Genomic DNA, 14,397 nt, shown 5'->3' on the forward strand with positions numbered 1-14,397 from the left:
GCTATTGTTAGCCAGGCTGGCGCCACCTAGTGCCTCCACTCAGTTTCATTTCTCTCCAGTGACTAGGTCAGGAATCGAAATACACCAGACGGTTTTCAAGAACCCTGGAAGTGCGAATTCGGGCAGAGAGTGTTTGGTGAATTTTATCAAGGTGAAAGACGTTATTGCCCTTCTTCCTACGGGATTTGGGAAAAACTTAATGTACTAGTTAGCCCTGTTAGCGGTACATTACATATGTCATGACCAAATAGCAGCAATTGGTTAAATAAGTAATAAGTGTCCGCCTACCGTCAAGCAAACGAATTCTAATCCTGTGAGGAATGAATGGATGAATCAGGCTCAGCTTTTGTCTCCCTAGAGATAAATAAGTGTAATGCCATACTGTGAAACATTCCAGGCAATATCTCCATGGAGAAAAGCTGGTGACAGACCCTCCACCAGAAAAGTTACACAATGTACCTTTAATAGATAGTGACAAAAATCTTCATCTCTTTTTCGCATGTGAGCTTCAAATTAACGAGCACTTTGTGAGTGCACATGAACCTTTGCCGTCATTCACCTTTGCTTATAGTTCATATTTCACTTCAGCTTCTAAAAGTAATGTGAAGCAATCTTTATAATGTATTCCTTACCTTTATTTTTCCCTATCTTACGCTATTATTCTTTGTGACAGACTGAACTCAAATTGACTTGAACACACCTCTTTACAATGGCCACTCCCTCTAAGAGCAATAACACACTAATTTGTCATGTAACCTTTACAATGGGCCTGTATGTAAACCTGCTTTTATCCATACGTACAATGTCTATTCAGAAGACTTTATGGCTATGAGTGAAACATTAGCCATTAGCGTGATAAGAGACATACAGGACAAACTTGAATCTCCACTCCTTTGTGTGTTTTGTGTCTAGTATCTGCCATTTAGATATGACTAGATAACCTGCTATGTTATAAATTAGAGTTAGGGATATAAATAACACGTAAAAACATACTTGGAGTTGTGTTTTGTTTCATTCACACATGTTTAACAAATAAATCCTGCATATTTAGGCTGAGTTCTTCTCTCTGTTCCCCCTTGTGATGTCATGAGGAAATACTGAACTAAACAAAAGGTAGAAGGACCTGTTAACTTGAAAACTACCGCTTCATGACTAGAGCAAAACAGAGAATTTTGAGATTTGGAGATGTAGACAGACTTATAATAAAGGCTTATTAGTCACTCAGACGTGTGAATTAAACAAAACACGACTCCAGGTATGATTTTGATGAGGCAACAACAGTCTAATATGGCTAAAAGCTCACAAGAGTCACTTTTGTGTAATATAGAATCTTTAAAGACACGTTACATAAAAAACTGACCATAGAAAAACCTGTAAAGTAGAGAAGTTTTTGGTTTTAGGGTCATTCAGAAAATCAGTACCTCAAAACATTTAGTCATTTGAAGTATCAATACTGAAAATAATCACACAAATAAGAAAATAATGTTTTTTGAATTATCTTTATCTGTAAAAGAACTAATCCAAGTCCACATTATAATACTGAAGAAACTATTAATATGTTGTGTTGAAAATTAGCCTACAGTATTTTAACATTGTGGTAAAATCAAAATGGAGAATAGATCCTTTCAGTGTAGTATCAAAGTTTGAAACAAGTTGAGAGTAAAATGGATAGTAAAATAGATGTTTATACTGAAGTTTAAAATGGTTTTATGGGACATGTTTTGTATAAAGCAGCAGGGAGGAGGTTGCGTAACATGAGCTGAACATGAGCTGCAGGAGAGATGGGCGTATAGAAGTGGGAAGACAGGCACAACCAGAAACAAGCACAAAGAGCACTCTGGACATACAAGTACCACCCAGGAAATATATTTTAGTAGGATATGTCACTATTTCAAATACATGATAAGGCTGACTATATTTCTAGTAATGAATAGTTTTGAATGTTTTTACATATTTGCATAAATGTGACCTGGTCTGACTTAATACTTTATTTTGAATGGACATAGCCACACCTATAGTCAGTTTGAATCTCTCCTGTAACTCTGGTAACCATAGAGGAGACACTACAGGTCTCTTAGCATATAAGCTTTCATGTGGGAACAACAAAATTGTCCACTTTTCCGCTGAAAGATATTTTAATATGTAATGTAATCAAATTGCAGCCACTGAGTTATATGGAACACGACTTCAAAGGCCGTTTCCCATAATGCATTCCTCCCCGTAGGGACATAAGACGCCAAACTTTACTATCTTGTACTTTCTGACCAATCTCATTAGGATTTTTTATGTCAAATTCCAAGCCTGGTTGTTTTTTAGTTTTAACTCCAAAAAAGTAGGCAAATTTGGAATTTTTTGTAAATTTTTCAGTGAGATTTAGTTTACTTAAATACTAAATAAGATATCCAAAATCAACTTTGTATAATTTGTATCTAACATGGCAACAAAATGAAGCAAGAAATTTAAACCTGGGTCCATCTATTTTTGAGATTCAAATGTCTTAAAAATGTTGGCTACACATAAAATGCCCTGTACATTGTAATATAATATATAAACATTGTACTTTTAATATTTTTTTTCTTACAATTATGTGAGTAAACTCCAGCATGAGTTTCAATCTGATACCTCTAAGTTAATTTTTTTTCCTGTTCACCTGCAGTCGCTTACAATAGAACGGCAACCCACACATATGAGCATTTTTATAACAATGCTTTTTTATTTATCACCAGGATGTTTCAGTATTATCCTTGGGTATCTTGAGCGGACTTCATTTTCATATCTATCTCACAATGGTCCTAAATACATACAAATGTACAAATACTTCAGTTCCTGTAAATGAAAGTTAAATAATTAATTTGAACGTCTCCCAGTTTCCTCTTTTGTAACATGACATAGCCGACTGACTAGCCTTGTCATCTGTGAAATAAATTAAACATTTTTGTATCTTGAATAATTGGGGTTAGATTGTTCTCATGGGGATTTTGATTCTTTTCAGTGACTCGCAGCTTTGATTTCTCTTCCTGTTTCTCTTGTTTTACTTGTAGTTACTTGTGTTGCAATACATCGCACCAGGACTTCCCTCTAGACACATAATGACATCAGGCACGTTTGAAGCAGCTAACTGACCTGTAGATGATGTGTTTTTTAAAGCACCCATATTTAAAGCACTATTTTCTGAGCTACTGAACTAAAGGTAAAATGTACCTGTTAACTTGAAAACTACAATTTGATGCCAACACAAGGAGGAACAGACTAATAATAACTCAAACGTGCGAATGAAACAAAGGACACATCCAGGTCTGTTTTTGATCAAGTAGATAACAACGGTCTAACATGGATTAAAGTTCACGGAGTCAATTTTGTGTAAAATAGGACCTATAGATACTAATTGATAATAGGTTTTTTGTTTTTGTTTTTGTTTTTTTTACATTACACCCCATTGCCCCAAAAAGTGTTTATTTTGCATTTTATAATAACAAATTATATCAACTATCAAGCCTTTTAGTCAAAATATTGCTACTATAGACACCCTATAGCAAAAAAATACATCACAAGAATGCTGTAACTTATTGCATCTACAGGAAATATGCTAGCAAAATTTGTGGTAATTTACACAAAATACTCTTATTTTATTCAGATAAAAGACATACTTTTATGGTATTTTGCCCTCACTAAAAATAATTTGTAATATTAAATAATACAGACACTGTAATTGGCCAACATGTCTCGATTTTAAGTTAACTTCACGATATTCTGATTAGTTTTACACTGTTCATCCTGTCAATGCAGGCCTGTGCTATTTCTGTCTCCTTGCCAAATGAAGTCTATATATTGCCTATTACTTCACAGCTCCTCTATGCTTCCAGCCAAGTATATTCAGTCTGCTGGGAGGGAGCACTGGCTTTAGATGGACAAAAACTAGGCCAGCCACAATAACAGATTTTTATTTTATTTTATTGTTTCCAGTGTAAATTCTCACTGAAGGCAACACAATTATGAATGGGCACATGGAATGCAGTAAACAAAAGTAAACTCAAAATAGCTCTGAACTGGATTCAGATTTTAGATTTAAAAAAATAGCCACAATTTGAGCACATCTTGAGGAGAAAAACACTATTGTAAAGCTCATTGAGAGAGGGCCAATTGTTTACATTGGTGTCAACAAAGTAAAGGGTGGCTGCTTTGAGGAATTTGAATATAAATATATAATTATTTCACTTTTTTCTTTATTACATAATTTAACATATCTTGCATCATATATTTGGCATCTTCCTTATGTGTATAAAATGTAGAAAGCGAAACAAAATAAAAACAACAGTGAATGTGAGGGTGTGTCCAACTTGAGTGGTAGTGTAAATATTGACACAAAAACATTGCTCTTTCATTGATTTATTTATATGTATAACGTTATATGGGCAAAACAAGCTCTTTGCAATGCATTGATTGTACAGAAGTCCTTGGTTGTTGGATGGTTTGCATGTGGCCCTGTAGACAGTGAGGCCTGCGTTTGCATATGGTTGGTATGCACTGTGCACATGGCATTCCTCTCCATACGACCCCCTGCTCTTTTGTCACCACTGTTTCATGTCAACAGTCCACCTCTGTTTGTGTGTGCAGAGTGACAAACTTGGAACATATCGTTGTAATATAAGAATAAAATATGTGGTGATTCGTGTTGTCAAAATACTAACATTTAAATCTATGTTAATACTAAGTTAGACTAAACCTATTTCAGTACCATGATGATACTGATAAATGTTTTTGTATAGCGACAACATTATATTACCTAAATCATTCTTTATAATTAGATAATTCTGACCTTCTGAAATTGTGATTTTGGTTCATGCATCACTACACTTATTTTTATTTTTAAACCAATGCAGTGAGTGTGGGTGTGAAAAGTGTCTCCTGTGGAAAAGTGAACCGCTGCAGAAATCTGTTGACAAAGGTCAATTAGACTTCTCACTTCCTGTTTTTGTAATTCATTGTGCATTGTGTTAGTTTAGTTTAAGACATACGTTTACAGTTTTTAGCTGTATGAAACAAATGGTGAGCTGCGACGTGACTGAAAACTCTCCTCTAGTTGGTAGTTTTTATTTCACAACAGTTTCACTTCATCTTTCATTTATCAGTATTTTTCCTTCATTTGACCTTTAAACTTAATAATTTTTCAGAATAATATTTTCATTGTTTCAGTTGCTATTTTCAAGGATGCCCAATTTACAAAAATGTATATGTGATACATATACATGTAATCAGCTTCACAGGTTTCTCAAAGCCTCTCAAAGGACCACACTGTCATGATTACTCATTCACTCCATAGTCTGTGGTGTTAAGCTGATATTATAGCCACAGCTGCCCTGGGGTAGACTGATGGAAGTGAGGCTGCCAATCTGCACTATGGACCCTCCTGTCACCACCAACACTTACTCAGAATCACACACACGCACACACGCACACACACACACACACACACACACACACACACCACCTTCAAATGACGGCAGATCTTGGTTCATGACTAACTTGATTAGTCATGACAATGGTATGACACACCACTTCAATAATCAACTGACACACAAGGAGGGGCCAATATAATTTACTTTGTACACACGCACACACACACAGTCTTAAAAACACATGTCCCACGGGCTTTAGCTTTCGCTGAAATATTGACTCTGCTCCGTGGGGGACAATACCTTTTCCATGACTCCATGTCTCCATATCCGTTGCTACGGTGACGTATGTGAAATGACCTCTTAATGACGGTACTTAGGTGGGCTACTGTGTTGAACCCCGCTGGCTAATATTCACCATCCAATTAAATGACTCTTTTATTAGCTCCCCCTGTAATGAATCTGCTTTATCCTATGACCACATTACTCAAGTTTTCAGCTTTAGTGACAGCGACACAAAGAAGGTTTTTAGATTATCCACAGGAAGCATGTCCATTACTCAGTGAGGCTGGGTGTCGCACAAAATTGGGATTGGTACATACTCTCGATTCTCAATATTTTTGATTATATTTTCTTTATTTTTCTCTCTCTACAGTGAATATTACCATATAGACATGTTGTGGATCAGCTATTAGTCTCCATATAGGTTTTATCTCTTAGCCAGGAATGGTCTAGCCCGATTCATCATCCGGTTTTACTTTGTTTCACTTTGTCTGACCTTGCAGCCTTAGATTTCGATTTCGATTTTTATCATTTAACCAGTCGCTGCTATTTAGTCATGATGTATGTAATGCACCGCTAATGGGGCTAACTGGTATATTAATCTTTTCCCAAATCTCATAGGAAGAAGGGCAATAACATCTTTCCCCTTGATGAAATTCACCAAACATTCTCTTTATTCCAGCTTTAAATCCTCGATCTCAGGAATCGTTGACAACACTGAATATATGACTCTTGGCTGATTGGCTGGTGCCCGAACTTGCGCTTTTGGGGTTTTTGCGAACCGTCTAGTGTATTTCGATTCCTGACCTAGTTGCTTGAGAGAAATTAAATGGAGTGGAGGCACCAGCCTGTCTAGGAATGGTCCACAATGGTATTGAAATGATCCAGATTGCATTTGTGTGTTTAACATGTGTGAATGAAACAAAACACAAGTCCAGTATATTTTGATTAGTAAACAACATTTCAAGATCAGAAAATAGCATAATATGGGCCCTTTAATAATTAGTTTTTCTGTATTAGTTCCAAAAGAGGAGGTAAAGTTGTTGTAAATGATATAAGTAATTTACCTAAAATTGTACAGAAAGAAAAGTAATTATTTTTAGTTCACTTGAAATACCGTATTTTATGGGCTATTAGATGCGCTCTTAAGCCTCCAACTGCATCAAAAATGATTGCGCGCCCCGCAATCACACAGACCAGACAGCGACCGCGCAGCGAAACACACCCGCACCCACACTCATCGCTCCACGAGGACGAGGAACGGAACGGAGGAACGAACTGAAAAAGCAAGTCCAATCTGAGCCACAACTGAACAACTGAGTCACTACGAACACGCCACCAATCCAGCGGTCCCAGACAGCACCCTCTCTACGCGCCACAATTGAACAAAGCCGAGAGTCACCATGAACACGCCAAACAAAGTCCGACTGACCCATCGAACTGTTGTGTTTCGTTTAAAGTCCGGTGCGGTTTATTTGTGAAAAAAGATCGAAAATAGACCATTCTATGACAGTGCGCCTTATAATCCAGAGTGCCTAATAGCCCGGAAAATACGGTAATTAAAATGGTGTTCCAGTTTTTATTACTTAAAACATTTAAACAGACGTTGCTTTTATTCCTAATTTTAGAGTCGTCCCTTTTGGGCCTTTCCAGTATCCAGTATGACACCATGAGTTTTACATTGTCTTGCTCACTGGCAGACATGAAGGACACACTATATAAACACTTGTAGCCTTTGGTCCTGTTTTAATTGCTGGTCATATGATCTCCTGTTTAATCCCATTGATCTGTGCTCTGCTTTTGGAAACAAAGAGCCTTTCTATTAGTGGAGCTTTTTATCATTCAGACCAGAGTCGTCTTTCATCTCACTCACTGTGTGAAGGGAGACTGAAAGGGGAGCGGGAGCTTTGAAAACCACAGATGAGTTTTATTTGTTTAGGAAGCAAGCACATTTTGAATAACCACAGAGCTTACTTTAAAAGTTCAAGATTAAGAGTTAAATCATAATTAATAACAGGATGTCATTTTTTTATGTGGACTAAGCCAAGTTATGGTGTTTGCAGAGTGGGAGCTTGCAATTCAGTATATTCACAGTCTGCTAACTAGGGGTGTAACGATATCTAAATCTCACGATACGATATTGTCACGTTATGAACCTCACGGTACGATATTTATTGCAACATCAAGGGAAAGCTCACGATATGGTGGGGTGGCTCACGATTAGGGATGTAACAATATCCAAATCTCTCGATACGATATTTTCATGATATGGATCTCACAGTACGATATTTATTGCGATATTTTGTGGAGGCTAACAAAACTGTTAATATGCGACTTTTTCCTCTTAAAATGCCTTGACAAGACTTAATCCAAAGAACTAAGACTTAAGTGCTTACAACTGTTATTTCTTCTTATAGTCTACACTGAAATGGAGCAAAGGATCATGGTCTATGTAGTTCCCTCTGTCTTTTTTAGCTATTGCTGCACTATAACTCTTAATTAAAGAAAGAGACTTGTAGATTGATATGTTGTGATGGATGTTATTGTGAGAACTTTGACGATATGATATCGCAATATCTCGGTTATTGTTACATCCCTACTACGAACATATTTGATTTAAAGTGTTACAGATTTTGCATTTTATAGGCTCTCTGTGTACCCTTTTACCTAAGAATAGACTCAGATGAACCAAAGCATGCTTTTTGACGGGTATTTTTTATTGCATTGAAATACAGTAAAACGTGTGTCCTTAGACTTGCATCTCCATAAACATGACTCCTGCTGGTTTCCATAGAAATGTTTTTCTTTTGGCTATAATATTCCACAATATTCCATACTTCAGCGCATTCACCATGGAGATGGATGAGTTTTGTGGTTTTAACTTTTTATTTTCATGGAAACATGTAAATGATGTGCCACCTCTAGAAAGTTGCATGGTGTTGCTAGGCCTGTTACCATAAATATTATATCAACTTATCACTCAATAGTAGACAGATTGCATAATACTTTTTGGGGGTTGAGACTTTCTCGTTTTGGTTTATTTTTCTGTACTACAATTAGATTTGAGCTGTAGAGTGTTGAACTATGAACTTCTCTGACTTTTTCTTCTATGATAAGTGTTGCATTCTGTTATTTTTTATTTACTGTAGTTCTCATTTTAACAATATTTTACAATTAGAACATTTTTTTGGGGGGGGGGTATTACCATTTATCGTCTGTATTTACTTCAGCAATATATCGCTCTTCAAAATGTGCTTTAATTTTAATTTAATTTCCATGACATTTTTAAAGGAGCTAAGATAAAAACACACATACACACTAAATATCGACTGAAACAAACACAGATTTTGCTGAAAAGACTTGGACTGAAACTAAATCATTATAGAACGTATACATTTGTCATTTTCAGTGAAGATTATGATAAGTTTAAGCTGTATCCAGGATGTTTTTGGCTGACAGAAGACCACGTTATCCATCAGAGCATCAAACCTGCAGTGTTTTCTGGCAGTGTCATTAATTATTCAGAACAGGACCAGGGCCAAATCCTGCTTTGTCTGAACTCCCCGGCCACAGGGTCCATCTGCTCTTGGCGTGGACCTGGGTGTGTTTGTGACTTCTACAGTTACAATATATGGGCCAAAGTCCAGTCCGAGCTCAAACTGTAACAGCGCTGACTGAGTCCTGACACAACACCAGCTGCTGTTTGTGTGAGGAGTGGACCAGGGAGGGGGCAGTGGGAGGGCATCTGGGGCAATGTCTGGAATTAAGTGCTACCACTGCCAGACAAAATAAGAAGTGAGGTCAACGCGGACAAGCAAATGTGGCGATTTGTTTTACTGTTGTATACACTGAAAAACTAAAATCTAGCAAAGTTAAAGTTAACATTACTTGAATTAACAAAGTTTTATCATGATAATTTGACAAGTAAAATTATCAACCAGTGGAATAAGACTTTTTGTACTTAAGACTTCCTGCACTGTGTAACTTTTCTGGTAGAGGGTCCGTCACCTCCTCATCTCCATGGAAATATTGTTGCTTTGTCCAAAATGCTCCACACTGTTGCATTAAACTGTATTAAACGTTCCTATGTCCATGAAAACAAAAAAGTGACACCACCGAGCCAAGTTACACGTCAGATCTGTGGAGAGGCTTTTTTAAGTAATAAAAACACCTGTAATTGAGTAAATGCAAGATAGATAAGTTTAATGCCATACTGTGGAACATTTCAGGCAAAGCAGTCAAATCATCATGGGAAAAAAAATCAGATGACAGACCCTCCACCAGAAAAGTTAAAAATATGAAAATTTGTCTTGCTACACTAATGTCGCTTGAAGTAAAGAAAACACACTTACTCCATTCCGTAAATAAAGTAAAATGGTTTTAATTTTAGTCATTTTAGCTAGCTTTTTGCAGGGTTGGCCTGTCATCACCATAACAAATTTTGAAGTACAATATATTGCTGAAGAAAAACGATAATATTGAAACTTTTAAATTTATGACACTGACAGTAACTCTAAAGCAGGATTATCTCCAAAAACTATTCTAAATGTATGATATTGTTAAAAAGGACAAACTGCAATAAATAAATAAATAGAAGAATTAAACACTTTAGTAGTTACTTTGTATGTATAATAAGACATAGAAGTTATTCATTTGCTCCTTGCAGCTGAAATCTTATAGTACAGAAAAATAATAAAAGATTTCCAACTAGTACAATGAAAAATATTGATAGATTTTGATACCTAAAAATGATTTTTCTATCTATCATATATTAAATGATCCAACTAAATTAATTTTAACCAAAAAATTGTTAAAATTTCCTTTGATCTTTTTAATTAATAGTAATAGTCATTTACATGTGACAAACACATCTCAAAGTGCTACAGTTGGTTTATAATTACAATTTATTGAGAAGTTTACAGTCAATTCTCTGTCAATGAAAGCATGCTGTTTGTTGCAGAAGTTGGACTTTTGAGTAAGAATTGAAGTCTCTGAATAGGGGCCAATTATATTAAAGAAATGAATGTTGAATAAAAAAAAAAAAAATTAAGATTATATTAGAAAGAGCTAATGGCCTACTTGTTTACGTTGTAATAAAGTTCAAATAATGACATGCCCAAGCTACATTTCCAACCTTGCATTTTTATTTAGGCTGTTTAAAGTCAATTTTCTCTTTTCGCTGTCCAACTTTGTTATATAAGAGAACAGATACATCACTTTGGTGCATTCAAGGACATCATGAATATCAGGAATAGTAGCTTCTTTGTTTGAAATATACCCTCTGCTCTGTACAATATCGAGTAACAGAGAATTGTCTTTTTGTTCTCTACACAGGAAAGTCCCATCTGGCCATTGTCCAAAAAGTCAACAATGAAGGAGAAGGAGACCCTTTCTATGAAGTTTTGGGACTGGTCACCCTTGAAGATGTTATAGAGGAAATCATCAAATCAGAGATCCTTGATGAATCAGACATGTACAGTAAGTAGACCATGTCCTGTTATTGAAAGATTATTTTATTATTATTTTATGTATTTTAATTTGTATATTGCATTTATTTATTTATATTTTAAACTGATATTTGTGTTTCCTTGTCTCATCAGCTGATAACCGTACCAGGAAAAAGGTGGCCCCAAATAAAAACAAGAGGGACTTTTCTGCTTTTAAACATGAGAGTGAATCTAAAGTGAAGATTTCTTCTCAGCTCCTCCTCGCTGCCCATCGCTTCCTAGCAACAGGTAAGAATACATGCCATATTTATTTCAACACTGTACTTCATCATAAACAGGAGGTAATTAACACCTGCTTGTAGGCCAACTAGATAAATGTTGGTCAGATGTAATGTTGTCTCCCAGTAAATTTAGTCCCTTTGGCCACTTGGACAGCTAATTTTGTAACGTATTGATCTTGTAACCTTGACTACTTCCTCTGTAATATAATCCGTATTTGCTTTTACATCGATTTGATCTTCGTCCAGACATAGAACCAAATTTAACATAACTTTGAAGCTCCGAGGTGCACAATATAAAGATTTTAGTGGGAGTTTTGCCACTTGCTGAAATGCTCCATAGTGTGGCATTAAACATATCTGTCTCCATGGAGATACCAAACCAAGTCACAGGTCAGATCTGTGGTGAGACAAACTCGCTCACAGTTTTAGTTGTTGATTTTTTTTAGCTATTGTTAGTGAATGCATGATAGTGTAATGCTACACTGTGGAACATTCTTGGCAAAGCAATATCATCTCTATCCAGCTATGGCATCCTCTGTGGTCATTGCAATTAAGCAATAAAATCAAAATATTATATCTTTTGAATGGGGAAAGTCCTCATCACGTCCTTCAAATCAGGAAGGAATTGTTTGTCTGGAACCCATGAATAGAGGGAAACAGGTGCATGAGAAAAGTTACATAGTGCACCTTTAATTCCAGAAATATTTATTTCATTACAAACCATTGCAACTAATACAATGGAGCTCAACAGTGACCATCCGCTCAGACCTGTCCCCGGTTCTGGAAGTAAACTTCTTATTCATTTTTTCCACCGACTGTCTGGAAAAAAAAAGTCTGAAAGCATAATCAGCAACGCGGTAACTAATGAACACAAGACCTATAATTTCATTTAAAAATCTGTTTCTGAAACTTTATAATCCATGAAGTTATTAAAGCATTAGTTACACTTAGCTGTTGCCCTCTGCGATGTCTTTGAACTCTTAATATTTGAAATTTTTGAAAAGCCTATGGGAAAAATAAATGGAAAATGCACTTCCGGATCCAGAGCAGGCGGTCACTGTTAAAGGTCCTGTATTGCGCAAAATTGATTTTTCAGAGCTTTAAGACATGTTAGAATGCTGTTACTCATCAAAAACACATTATAAATGGCGTAATACAGACCCTTTAAGCTCCATTGTGTTTAGTTAAAGCCCTAATTGACTAGAACATGTTTTTTTTGCCTCTTCTTGGCTATTGTAAGCATACAGTAATTCAGTGGTATGTTTTTTTGTAAAAGTGGTCAGACAGGGCTTAAGTATCAACCACAATGCCATGATCCGGGGTGTGATCCTGACCCCATCACCTGACTCCCCGCACATGTCTGAGCACGCTAGACTCGACGTGTTTATATCCATTTGTGTAGCTCATTTTAGCACATGTATCTGAGCCTACCAACCAGGAACAGTGTGGAGAAGAGCCAGGCTGGAGGACTGCAGCTGAGAATGTCGCAATCTGCTCTAGTTAGCATATTTATAGCGCTGACGGTTGGCTTTAGTCGTCGCTTAACATGACATAGCTCTTCTTACTCATAGGCAATTAGTATTTTGTAATAAGTTTGTTTTTTTCTTCTTTTTATGTCTTATAATAGATGATAGAAAACTGAAAATAGGCAACTAAAGGCCCCATATTACGCAAAATTGACTCTTGTGAGCTTTAAGCCATGTTATAATCTTTTTGCATCATCAAAAACATGCCCAGTGTAGTTATTTTGTTTACACATGTGTGAGTAATCCTTTATTCTTAATCTGTTTACATAACCAAATCTAAAAATGCTCTGTTCCACCTTGTTATGTTATGAAAGTTTTCAATTTAACAGCTACCTTTTACATTTTGTTTAGTAACGATGTAACAATATCCAGATCTCACAGTACGATATTTTCCACGATATACATCTCACAGTATGGTATTTTGTGGAGGGTAACAAAATTGTGATTATGCTTCTTTTTCCTCTTAAAATACCTTGACAAGACTTAATTTAAAGAACTAAGACTTAAAAGTGCTTAGAACTGTTATTTCTTCATGTAGTTTGCATCAAAACGGAGCAAAGCTTTTGCCGCACCATGACAATGATTTTAAGCAAAGAAACTTGTGATTTGATATATTGTGATGGCCCATGATATTACTGAGAGACTTTTGATGACACGACACCATGATATTTTGGTTATTGTTACATCCCTATTGTTTAGTAGAGATTGGTAGTTTCAGGGCTGAAATTGTCCAAATGATTCTACTGTTATATGTAGTGTAAACACATTTTCTGATTGAGAGAAGAACTGTAGTGAATGAAACAAAACATAACTCCAGGCATGTTTTTGATGAAAAAACATTATAACACTCAACAGAAAACAGCCTAATATGGACCCTTTAAAGTTGGAGTACTCTGAGCTAAATCTATTTAACTACTTGATGTTTTAAGTAGGTAAATAAGTACATTTCATGAATCAGTTACGCTCATATCATTTCAGTCCTCACTTTGTTTGTTCTGTGGAGTCTATTGCTTTGAATTTGGGTGGAGACCAAGGCACTCAGGACTAGCTGTTCCCATTACAGCAACTTGTCATACGGCAATTGAGAAATCCATATCCACAAAAGGCACTTCAGAAATTCAGTTCATAATTTTTCTTGTATCTATCAAATCATAAACATTGCAGAAGACTTTGTTAATGATTAATTTTAGTACATATTTCTATCGCTTACCAAATATATTCTTTGTGCCTTTTTAATGTAAACCTTAAGGTTGTTGTGTTTTTACTACTTAAAAAAAATACTTTTTTTTCCTCATATTGACTGATCTAACTTTTTGGTGCATTTATTGCCATGGTAGCTGTAGTCCTCTCAATTAAAAAGCACCAAGCATTAAGCCTGTCAGGATTCAATATATACTGTTAACAACATTTTTCAGGCTCAGTATTTATCATGTGTACCTTTTCTTTGTACTAGTGTGGCCATTTTTAA

At 35.9% G+C, this 14,397-nt stretch overlaps 1 protein-coding gene across 1 annotated transcript in view; it reads left to right on the forward strand.

Moving 5' to 3' along the window:
• LOC110172088 (metal transporter CNNM4) overlaps window positions 1–14,397 on the forward strand; it is a 50,380-nt gene that overhangs the window by 8,512 nt on the left and 27,471 nt on the right. The window contains exons 2-3 of the mRNA XM_055161403.1: window positions 11,010–11,153; window positions 11,276–11,410. Of these exons, the coding sequence (XP_055017378.1) occupies window positions 11,010–11,153; window positions 11,276–11,410 (279 nt within the window). The remainder of the gene's footprint in view (window positions 1–11,009; window positions 11,154–11,275; window positions 11,411–14,397) is intronic.

Source organism: Boleophthalmus pectinirostris, unplaced genomic scaffold (assembly GCF_026225935.1).
Source record: "Boleophthalmus pectinirostris isolate CB_2022bp ecotype Guang Dong unplaced genomic scaffold, ASM2622593v1 HiC_scaffold_4, whole genome shotgun sequence".
Taxonomy (NCBI): domain Eukaryota; kingdom Metazoa; phylum Chordata; class Actinopteri; order Gobiiformes; family Gobiidae; genus Boleophthalmus; species Boleophthalmus pectinirostris.